Genomic DNA, 12,589 nt, shown 5'->3' on the forward strand with positions numbered 1-12,589 from the left:
GGATCAAAGAGTTCAGCATCCAAGGCTTCACTGTGAACTTGTCCTCTGCATCACCTATTGAATATGCACCATGGTGGTTATGACAGGCTTTAATGATAGCAATGTTGGATGAGTCCCCGTCACACACCAGAACACTTACCTTCAGGCCATAATACTGTAGCAGTTTTACATAAAAGCCAACATAACCTTGCTATCAATGCAGATGCGCAAGTAAACTATGGCCCAATGAGTTGCTTTTCAGATCTCTCCACAAAAACTGAAACATGTACGATGTTTGCTTGCTGCCCTCAAATGTCATTCAATGATGCAAGATCTGTCGTAATCATGGCTAATCCCACTTTATAGCTGGTTGTTGCGTGAGTTCAACATAAACTGACAAACAACTTTGACTTCATCAAAGATCAAATACTCCTGGGGCAGGACCAGCAGAAGGCTGTACCCTATGTCTCACAGGTGAAGATGTGGGCACCCAAAACTTCAACCACAGTTTGAGATATAGAGAATCAGCATTTACTTCTCTGGTTAACATATTTCAGTCATGAAGATATCAGCCAGTAGCCAATAGGCATGGGTATGCATGCAATATGAATTGTTTATTGTATTGCCTCATAATTGTATACTTGTTGCTTATCTCTTTCTCTGGCTGAAATTATGATTAATCAAAACAATTTCTGCATAGGTGCCTGTACATTAGTCCCAAATAATTTGGCCATCTCTTGTGCTTGTGACATCATTCTGGATAAAGTCCATCAACCTCAGAAGACTAACTTTTGAAGGCATGCCCCTACATATACTAGATACTGTATACCAACCAGCTACCTCTTTCCTTAGCCTTACACTATTGTTAGTACCCCTCCCCACCTTTGTGAAATCCTGGATCCTCCCCTGATATCACTACATATTCCATTACATAAAAGTATGCTTGCTCAAGCAAACTTGTGCTGAATGTGCGAAAAGAGCTGCGCTGTAAAACTGACAAGACTTTATCATAGTAGTTAGTACCATCACATGCATCATTGTCAATCAAGAGTTGAACGTTACTTTGAAAATAAAACTCAGAAATCACTATCTACACAATTTCATCATCTAAATCTACACTTTATGAAAGTGTACATGTACTGCACATACTTGTACAAAATTGTTGTTCTAGTTATTTAAATCAGCTTAAATACAAAATTATTGTTCTAGTTATTTAACCAGAAATGAAGGTTGAGGGTCATCTTGTTCACAGTAGAAGGTACACTCTCCAGTATAGTAACCCTTCCCTGATATCTCCACGATCACTGCTGGAGTATCCTTTACTTTAACTTGCTTCATTATCTTCCCATTGAAGGATGACCGAGTCTTGCCATTAACAAATTTCCTCACTTCTCCCTCCTTGACCAGTCCCTTGTGGTGGAGTAGGGCTAGGAAGCCAGAAGACCCTGAACCACATGGACTACGATCAACCTAAATATGGAATAGTTAGTATGTGGTAACAAGACCTAAGATTACGATAGCTACTGAAACACTGTCCTCAGCTTTATAAAAAAACACAACGTTTAGGTATTTCTATAAGACAATATACCTATATACAACTGATGTGATTTGACTGATTTATTTAAACTCTGGAATTCGGCTATAGCTATTTTCTATTCCAGAGTAGACACATACACACAGTTACTGATGTAATGTATACAACGAAATACAAAACAACGGAAATACAAAAGCAGAACATAGCTACACAAAGCATAACATACCATTGATCTTATGAACTACTTAGCTAATACTAGATGTACATGTACAACCGAAATATGGAAAGTTGAAATTATGCACCTTGAAAACCTGCCCAAAACTTATACTACCAAAACATGGAGGTGTTGCAACACCCTAGCCAATAATTCCGTAGTCTGGTTGTTAAGTGCATGTATATATTAAGCCTGCATTATTTGTTAAGTGCACACTTGTTTCTTGTACTTAATCATGGTTGACAAGTGCTGGTGGATGAACACGAAGCTCCAACACAAGGTGCAGCTATACAAGAAACGAAATGCTAGAGTTGTGTCAATGGTATAAGGTGTAAAACTTCACATAGTACATTGCTAATAATAACATACCTTTCACTATGCTTACCAAGTAAACAGTCTTTTGCAAAATGGAATTCATGCTCAAGGTTCGCGGACTCCTAAATTAATACCCTAGTATGTGAGGTGACTGCAAATCAAAGAGAGTGAGTCTATAATACTCACTAGGGATGCAACAATATCAAGTCATATGGCAGCCAAGAAAGCTGTAACACTGCATGTATTTTGACAAAAAAGAAAAAAACAACGATTAAATTTTCACACCCGCATAGCTCATAGTCCCTTCTCCAAAGCACACCATTTTGGCATTATAGCTGTCTGCCAAATAGTGTAAGCCACACAGCAAATAATAATTCAGTCCAGAAAATGGGCAGCCAAAATTTACATTATTTAAAAGGGGTCTACAGAGACCTAGACCAGCGTTGAAACCGGGTCGGGTCATCCGGGTCACATTTTCTCCGGGTCATCTGGGTCTGACCCGGTTTACAATTTATCCGGGTCTGACCCGGATTGGATCACGTGAGAAACGAAATTGTTCGTTTGACGACGTGGAACTTATAAACACTATCGCGTAGCTCTTTCGTGAGCCACGCCCACTTGTCGCATTACCAAAATATGCTCAGCCACGCCCATTTGTTAGTAAGTGCAGTATGTAGCACGAAACTGAGGGTATCTATGGTGAGGGGTAGCTATTGTCAGTAGGTGAAGACCTTTTTTTTTTTTTTTGGTCTTCAACCTACAGCTAGGCTGAAGTTGCAATATTTACTCAACACGAATCGAACGCTCAAAATGTAGACTCATTCGCTCGCTCGAGACTAGCCGAAACACGTCTCGGCTTTAATTAATCCGGGTCACATCCGGGTCAAATCCAGGTCAGTGGGTCATCCGGGTCAGCAGTAGTGACCCGGTTTCAACGTTGACCTAGACTATTCTCTTTGCACGCTTTGCAAAATAGTTATAAAATGCAAGTGCGTACTTTGATTACTTACAAATAAGGAGAACATGAATTCACATACTAAGTTTGTAAGGAATTTGATATGTATCCATGGTGCTATGAGTGTTTATTCGCATAAAAAGATTGAGCTTCTTATGGCTACAGAGTACTGAAATAGTAACTTGAAAGTTAGTCTGTACATAGACTAGCCATCATAGCAGTGCCTTTTGATGGTTAGAAAAAAACAAAGAAGTAACAACTACAGAGTTACAAAGCAAAAACTAACAATTGTAAATCATAGGGTCAAGATACTCTAATAAAACAGTCACTGCAGGACAAACACATACAAAAAACATTGGAAAAAATTTACCAGCATTTTAACTAGGGACCTCCTTACTGAACACCCAAATCTGAGCCACTGTGCTCTCACAGCTGTTCACCTCATTTAATTTTTACTTCTAGCTAAAATTTACTTAATAATAGTAAAAGTTTTATAAATAATATGCTTTGACCTTTGGAAGATAACAGGGTCCTTTAAATCCATGAAGAGACCTGCTAGCAGGTCTTAAAAATGGTTAGAGACCTGCTAGCAGAAAGACCTCAAGCATTGCAAATCTCACTTTGATCACTGTTTTGCTATATAATATACTCTCCTCTCCCAAGCTTATTGCAGGCTAATAGCCTACAATAGGCAACCACCCACCCAAACCAACACGAGTTTAGCCACTCCAATCATTTCATATGCATGCCTGGGGGAGTGGAAGGCACAGTCTAACATCAGCGTTGAAACCAGGTCGGGTCATCCGGGTCACATTTTCTCCGGGTCATCCGGGTCTGACCCGGTTTACAATTTATCCGGGTCTGACCCGGATTGGATCACGTGAGAAACAAAATCGTTTGTTTGACGACATGGAAACTTATAAACGCTATCGCGTAGCTCTTTCGTGAGCCACGCCCACTCATCGCATTACCAACATACGCTCAGCCACACCCATTTGTTAGTAAGTGTAGTATGTAGCACGAAACTGAGGGTATCTATGGTGAGGGGTAGCTATTGTCAGTAGGTGAGGGCCTTTTTTTTTTTTTTTGTCTTCAACCTACAGCTAGCCTGAAGTTGCAATATTTACTCAACACGAATCGAACGCTCAAAATGTAGACTCGTTCGCTCGCTCGAGACTAGCCGAAACACGTCTCGGCTCTAATTAATCCGGGTCAATCTGGGTCACATCCGGGTCAAATCCGGGTCAGTGGGTCATCCGGGTCAGCAGTAGTGACCCGGTTTCAACGTTGTCTAACATTGCAGCTAAGTTTATTACAGTGAACGGGTAAGTCCAGAGATATCATGGAAAATTCTGTTTAGTGTCATCTGTTTTCTAAATTGTTATAAGTCTCTTTTGTCTTCTACTAAATCATTGGAGGACTTTACCAAGGACCTACTGTAAGTGTAACTTGCTAACTGTAATGTGGGTGTGGTCTGAGCTCAACATTGTGTCTGATCTTCAGACTGTTGTGGCACTATAAGCAACAACTTGTGACTACTCATCCCCATTGTAATCAACTCAAACTGCATCTCTAAACACTTGTTCTTCACACTGTAGCTGTGATGCCCAAGATAGGCACTGACAACAACTCACTAATTTCTTTGTTGACTCGTGACATTATCTGCACTATGGTGTCTCGATGCAAACACAGCACTTGTCTTTGCCTTGTGCTGAATTAGCTTCTTGGCATGCCCCCATGTGCTGTATTTTCCATACACATGCATGGCGGTGCTTTAACTATAACGTACTTTATAATAGTGCTGAGCAATATGACAATATTTTAGTCAAACCGAGGTATCTGCTTTTGATACTGTCTAATATTTGACTACTGCAAATACCATGGATTCTAACACACAAGTCTTACAATAGATAAAATAATAAGCCTATATGAAGAAGTGTACTTGTAGTACATGTGAATGGATACATATATACTGCAATTGGCTTCAACACAATTTTACCGTTATTGAAAATGATTAGGAATTCTACAACTACAGATCATCAACTAATGTATGCCAATAACTTAGTCACACCGCAATATCAAGTCGACATTAACGTACTGTTTATGAAATATCTAAACCACTCAGCGCTACGTAGCCCATACTTGTTGTGCCTTGCTACTCTTCATCCTCCTTCACTTCTGTCATCTTTTCTACACTGCAAATCATTTACATGTTGCAGCTGGGTAGAAATAAGCACCCCAGAATTACAAACAACATAGTTGAAGTGGATATATTGATTGTACTTGTCTACTGTGCTGCAGTGAATCACTGCAACCATGTGCACACCATAGCAGCAATCAAGCATATGAAATGGTGAACTGTGAGATCAAGACATTCTAATAAAGCTATCGTCCTAAAAAATAGGTGAATCCCTAATAGAACAGCCAAGTGTGCATGTATTTATCATTGATACATTAGCAGCCTATACTCTACTTAGCTAGTAGCTATATGTGATAGTAAAAAATGCTCCTAAACATTATTTGACAATTTTCTTTTTACACTGATTTGAAGCCATAACAAAGCAGTTGCAAAGTTATAATAGCTGACGATTATGCTATTTAGTCCTTACTGAGATCTATGGTACATAAATAAAGTAATAAGTACGTGGTAATTCACACATGTTTACTAGGAGCAAAGCTTTGCAGGCTGGTCGCATAACCCAACTAAAACACACAATCTATATGCAAGCATTTTGTAAGCCTTTTGTGATCTTGTCACATACCAATTGCAAGCCTAAAATAATCTGTTGGTGACCTAACAGACTCCACAAACCTTCGTGAACACTCGCAACTTCTTTGTACACTGTACTGCATACAACACAAGTGTTATTGTGTGTAGTTTACACAATACTACTATACGGTATGTACATGTATCAATGACAACATCCAGAGCCAGATACGTCTCTTTGCTGATGATTGCCTAGTTTATAGCGTGATACACCAGGGGCGGATCCAGGGGGATTCAAAGGGTTCCATGGAACCACCCTTTTGAAAGAGCCTCTCTTGATTGAGATACTCTAATAGAGCAGTCAAGATTGATACTCTAATAGAGCAGTCACAGTATTCTTAAGAGGAGCAGTGTAGCAGGCTATGTGTTGAGTTATAAATAAGGAAATATAGTTGATGAGGGCATCTATGGTGAGGGGCAGCTATTGTCAGTAGGTGATGACCTTTTTTTTTTTTGGTTTTCAACTTACAGCTAGCAATTCCAGAGTGGAACCCCCCCCCTTTTAAAAAGTCTGGATCCGCCCCTGTACACACACCACAGGACAGGACTAGGCTGAGCGATACTGCCATTTTAGTATCACGATCGATACTAAAGCCACTATTCACGATACTGAATAGTTCACGATACTTACAAATAAGCCAATCATAGCTGGTGCTACATAGTGTATTGCTCAGCATTCCTGAAGGAAGTCCTTATAGGTGATAGCAAACTAGCCATTATCATCCTTGTTTACAGTAACAGTTATTGTAACACATGCTTTGAGGTTGTTATGGTGTTCACACCTCTCTGCAGGGGAAACCAGATGGGTGGACTTTATCATTTATAAGGATTCTTAGCCTAGTACTGCATAACAAATGGATTTTTAATGACAGTAATGTACAGGCATGGTATCACGATAGTTAATAACAAAATATCGCGATATTGATACTTTCAAAATATCACGATATATCGCTAAAACGGTAGTATCGCTCAGCCCTACACAGGACCATGATATTCCTCAGCAAGATCTCAGCTTGGGCAAGAAATTGGCATATGGAATTCAACATTTCCAAGTGTAGCATTCTTTGAGTAACTACAAACAACACATAAGTACTTACATATGAATACACCATGAATGGTACCATGAATGGTACCATACTAAACATTGTTTCTCAGCATCCATATTTAGGTATAACACTAGACCACAAACTATCCTGGCATTCTCACATTGAAACACTCTGCCACAAAGCCAATTGCACACTGGGATTCCTTAAACGTAGTGTGTGACTGAATTTTGGAAAATCACCCATATGGGCATGCATGAAATAATTAGAATTTTCATGTTCAGTGGGCAGCTATAGTAAGAGCAAGGCAGTTTTGAAAATATTTCAAGAATTTTCTTGTAATTTAAGGTATTGAGAATGACTCAAATTCATCAACAAGTAGATTTGCACTATAAAGTTTGTGATTGATCATTAAATATTTTAGGTGTCAAATGCACCCATATGGGTGATTTTCCAAAATTCAGTCACATATGTACAACCTTCCAAGACATCTTCGTGAGCGTAGCTATAAACAGTTGGTTTTACCAATGCTTGATTACTGTTCCTCCATCTGGGACTCTTACCATCACAATACAATCAACCAACTTGAAATGATCCAACACAGAGCTGCACGGTTTGTCACAAACAACTCATGGCAAAAAGACCACCACGACAGTATTACCACAATCCTACACCAGTTAAATTGGCCAACTCTACAAGATCGACGGAAAAATAATAGCCTAATCCTTTTATTTAAATTAGTCAATAATCTACTTATTGTTCTGCACCACTACTTGCCGTCTCCATCCTTTCCAATCACTAGAGCTAATCATCAACTAAAATTTTCTCACTACCAATCAAGAACAGAAATTTATCGCAACTTCTTTTTCCCAAGACGATCATTGAATGGAATTCCTTACCCTATCCCGATCTTCATAAGATTGACATAGAGACATTTAGGTCGTACTTATTTACTTAATAATTATCACTGTATTTGTACATTAGCATGTTACCCCTAAGGGTTTTGCTAATTAACAAATAAATAAATAAATAAATGTAGCACTGACCTGGGCATCAGCAAAGATACATGTCTCCTCAAAACAATCCGAGTTATCAAGTGGTCCAGAATAGAAAATTACTCCATAGAAATATGCCAAGTCATTATCCTCATGATGAGTTAGAGTGACCTTTGCTGCCACTGCTCTCCTCAGCTTCATGGCTGTAGTGGCTATGTCAGTAACGGAGGATGACTTGAAGTTCAACCCAAACTGAGTCAGATCACAATAAACATAAAATGTGCCACCATAACTGATGTCATAATGTATCTCTCCATATCCTTCTGTAAAGAGACCATACTTGTAATATTAATGCAGGTGGAGACAAGTACACACAATATCACTCTACACACATAGAGTATTGCTTAAACGCAACGTCATTCGTGTGAGTGCAAGCAAAATTTAAAAGCTTGCTAATTAAAGGGCATGGCATCCGTTTTGCTCATGAGTATTCATCCTGTTTCATTCAGGATGAATACTCATGAGCAAAATGGGTGCCACGCCCTTTAATTAATCACTTGCATTTTTGCGAGGCAACGTTGCATTTGAGCAGTACTGTACAATACACGCTAGTGCTGAAAATGATCGAGTCAACACTGCTGGCCTGAATTATCCCCTGACCCAGATACTAATCCAGAGATAGCTCCGTATCGGTGATACATTGAGGTCGTTACACAAAAATTAAGTTTGTATTGAAATATCATGATATATTTGACTCTATGAGGTGTATGGACATACGTTGACTACATTTTAATGGCTGACTTTCTCATGAATCAAATAGTCCCATAATTGAGTACCAGACTTTAGTACCTAAATAATTATTAGCATTCTAGAAAGAAAAATAAAGTCTTTGTATTTATTATACTCTACTTGTATCATGTAATATATTACTGTATCGTGATACAATGGAGACAATATATCGATACACCTAAATATTGTATCATTGCAACTGTACCTCATATGCACAAACTCACACACAAAAAAGCTTTTGGCTATTGTACTAGCACAGTCATGCCTACCCAGCAAAGCAGTGCTCCAGGACACCTGTGTGTTATCCAAATGTTGTGAGTTAGCTTAGGCAAATCCTCAGCTAGTAATGCACAGGAGGCTGTACCTTATCTCATGGATACAGGTATGAGCACCAAGTCTCACTTGGGCCTTCACCTGCTGTGTAAGACATGGACAGTTGGTTCCCTAGTTAAAACCAAGTACTACAGCTGGATGGGCTGCTTCCCCAGTTGACACAAGGTCCCTATTTAAACAGTTGGGTTGATAATAGTGATGCACCGATACCGATACTAGTATCGGTATCGGCCCTATTCTGGCGGTATCGGACTTGTATCGGTAAAGCTATAAATGCCCGATACCAACCGATACTTTAAAAGTGACGTCATTTAATTACTTATCAAGATGGCGTGGGCGTGCATAGCGCATTGAACGGAGTTGAGCAAAAGCTGATATAAGCCATGAATTCCTTAAAAGAAGCCATCTACTAGCATTATTAGTACAGTGGAAACTGAAGTAAGCCACCAAATAAGATTCATTGAAGCCATAAACTTATCTTTGTGCGTATTATATAAATTGATAGCCACAAAACCAGCAAACTGCAGTCGATGGGATTAGCAAATGAGTTTAATAAGCTAAATCACTAGCTGTTTCTTGTGAGAAATGCCTGTGGGGCAAAGTATTGGTATCGGATCGGTATCAGCCATTTCTGACCTCAAATGTATCGGTATCGGATTGGTAGTGAAAAAGTGGTATCGGTGCATCACTAGTTGATAAGTAAAGTTTCTTGCTCAAGGAACTGGACAAAACCGGGAATTAAAACTGGAACCTCTGGTCAGTGCTCTTGCCACTTGGCTATGCTACCTCACACACACACACGCATGCACGTACACACACACACACACACGCGCACATAAACAAACACACACGCGCGCACACAAACAAACACACACCCAGATTAATCTTCTGATCAGCAGCAAACACAAAACATGGTACACTCTCAAATCTAGCAGCTCCAGCTTTCCCATCCTGATACTCCACATGTGCAGTAACCAGACCACATGGACACTGTATCTTCACAATAGTTTCTGGTGATACTCCCTTCACTATACCATGATCCACAGCATATCTGCCCAGTGCGATAGTAGCATGACCACACATCACACTATAACCTGACAGAACACAAAAAAATAAAACATAAACAAACTAACAACACGTCTATCAGCTGAGACCCATTCTGTGATTGGCTAAGTAAAAACCTCACCATGTTCTCAGTTTCAGTTTCTTTTTGGCTTTTCTGTTCTTTATAGAAATGAATGGATTACATTATTAGATATAGTCATTGTACAGCAACTATATGGACCAGGCTCATTACGTTGATTGATTGATTGATTATTTATTTATTTAAACTCACAGTACTCGACAAAGCCGTTCTTCTGTAGTGGAGTACACAAAAGACTGTAGACACAACACATACATAACAACTTTATATACAAAACTACACACAACACTAAGAACTATTGCACTATAATAATAATTATTATTATGAGAACAATTCAAGGTAAGTCATTAAGGTGCTGGATCCGGAGCAGGCCATCACGAAAATTACCAATATCATCAAATAAACTAGATGGCAATGAATTCCACCACATCACAACTTGGTGTCAAAAGTAACGCTGACAAAAGTTCTTCTTGTAATGAACATGTCTACAAACCATCCTAGTTCAGTATGGACGTTTATGACCAAAGCGTGTTGGTGGTTGCAGCAAAATACCCTCACCAAGATAATGCCCAAAAATAGTGAGAATAATTCGGTACTGTATAAACTTGGGCATGGGAAGCCATCCAAGGTTCGCCCTGTACTGTGAATACATGGTCAAACTCTGTAAACCACAAGCTCTATTTTGCATACACAGACATATATAGAGCCCTCGCTAATGGCAGGTCCTACCATAACAGGCAAATTCATCAAGCTTAGTGCTTGCATATAATTATCTATCCGTGTGCACAAACAAAAAGGCTATCCCAGTAAAGAAATGGTGACGAAAACCTCATTTCTACTGCATCATGAACAAACGCCAATCTTATTCTTTATGAACAGGTAAATTCAACATAGGCATTACAATTTGGACCTTGTTTCATTGCATATTGATTCAGAAGTAAACTTTTAAAAGTATTTTAAGTAGCACACACTTTTTACCTAGTGTACACCGTATTTAACACAAAATAGAATTGTGTTTGGTCAGCCACATAGTCACATACTGAATGAAAATGTGCAGGGTTATTATGGCAACCTACACAAATATTTGCATAACTGATAAAATACGGTAGTCTACTATGGGAGAATTGGTTAAGAAGAGACTATGGATTAAGGACATTAGGCTTATCTCATAGTGGTAAATACATTTTGCTGCTTGATAATGTTACACTCTGTTTGTGTGGTGAAGTGTAACGTATAAAACAAAAAACAAAAACACTTCGCAAAACCCATTTCTTTCAGAAGCATCACACATGTGATATACAAATTAAGTGTAGGTATTGTAAATCAAAGTAGACAGTCAGGACCACAAAATAGTATCAGATCAGAGTTAAGGACAATTAAAAGAGTTTGAACTAAAATCCATAATTGATAAATATAAATGTTGAATTATAATAATTACAATACAAAAAAACAACAACAAAAAAAAACAAAAAAACCCCAGAGATACGTTTTGAGGTTCAACTTGCTGCAACAGTCGAAATCAAGAAGTCATTACAGGCAGACACAGATTACAAGACCAGAGGACTGAAACTTAAAGTACAGTCATGATCACAAGCTAATATGAGCAGCTCAAGATAAACTTTAAGTCTCTGGTACAGACAAAACTGTAACCATGGTTGTAGAATATAGATCTATGAAGGGTGTACCCTAGTCTCGCATTGCCCAACCAATATGCGCCAGGTGCTTATCGATATCCTGATTATAAGCGCCGGCTGTAATTGGTCTGGTGACATTACGACCCATTACCAGTTCAGTAGCGCAGCATATGGTGCGCATGCAATTAGTATAAATCGTGCCCGTATCCGCGGGGTTTACCTCTGTTTGACGACGAAGGGCCACTGTTGCTAAGGAATTGTAGTGGTAAGTAGTGAATGTAATAACCTGTCACTTGAGTTAGCTGTGTTATATAGAATAGTCCCAACTTTAGCGTAATAAAATATTAGGTATCTATGGAAACAGCTGCCGCTACGGCTATACTGCACACGCCGCTACATTCCAGTAGAAATGGTAATGAGTCATAATGTCACCAGACCAATTACAGCCGGCACTTATAATCAGGATATCAATAAGCGCCTGGCGTATTGGTCTGGCAACTTGAGACTAGGTGTACCCATACATGTGACAACCCCTTGAAACATGCACATACCGTAAATCAAGAACAATTTGTCGTCAAACTTTTTTGTTGCTGGCTGTATTGCCAAAAATCAAAACAACAAATATTTTAAACTATAAATGAATAATTTGCACATACAAATATTAATGCATAGGTATTCCATCATTTTTTTTGTCAATTATGCCAGTGATGAAAATACGTTGCACCGAAATTTTAATAGATGATAATTTTCTACACCGAAATTTATGGTATGTTCTATTAGATCTTCATCTCTGAATCCCTACCACAACCTCCATGAGAGACAGTACCCACTTAGTCAAGGAAGCTGAGTAAGGCCATTCCAAAGATTGCAGTTTTCCGTCCAATGTT

The 12,589-nt window shown here is 38.9% G+C and overlaps 1 protein-coding gene across 2 annotated transcripts in view; it reads right to left on the reverse strand.

Annotated features, from left to right (window-relative positions):
- Positions 1-1,062: 1,062 nt before the first annotated feature.
- Positions 1,063-12,589, reverse strand: part of LOC136252508 (trans-L-3-hydroxyproline dehydratase-like) — a 182,577-nt gene continuing 171,050 nt past the window's right edge. For both annotated transcript variants that reach the window (XM_066044961.1, XM_066044960.1), the window contains 3 exons: positions 9,800-10,018; positions 7,854-8,125; positions 1,063-1,449 (listed from right to left, as the gene is read on the reverse strand). In XM_066044961.1, coding sequence (XP_065901033.1) covers positions 1,189-1,449; positions 7,854-8,125; positions 9,800-10,018 — 752 coding nt within the window. In that variant the 3' untranslated portion in view covers positions 1,063-1,188. The remainder of the gene's footprint in view (positions 1,450-7,853; positions 8,126-9,799; positions 10,019-12,589) is intronic.

The sequence above is a fragment of the Dysidea avara genome, chromosome 4 (assembly GCF_963678975.1).
Source record: "Dysidea avara chromosome 4, odDysAvar1.4, whole genome shotgun sequence".
Lineage (NCBI taxonomy): Eukaryota > Metazoa > Porifera > Demospongiae > Dictyoceratida > Dysideidae > Dysidea > Dysidea avara.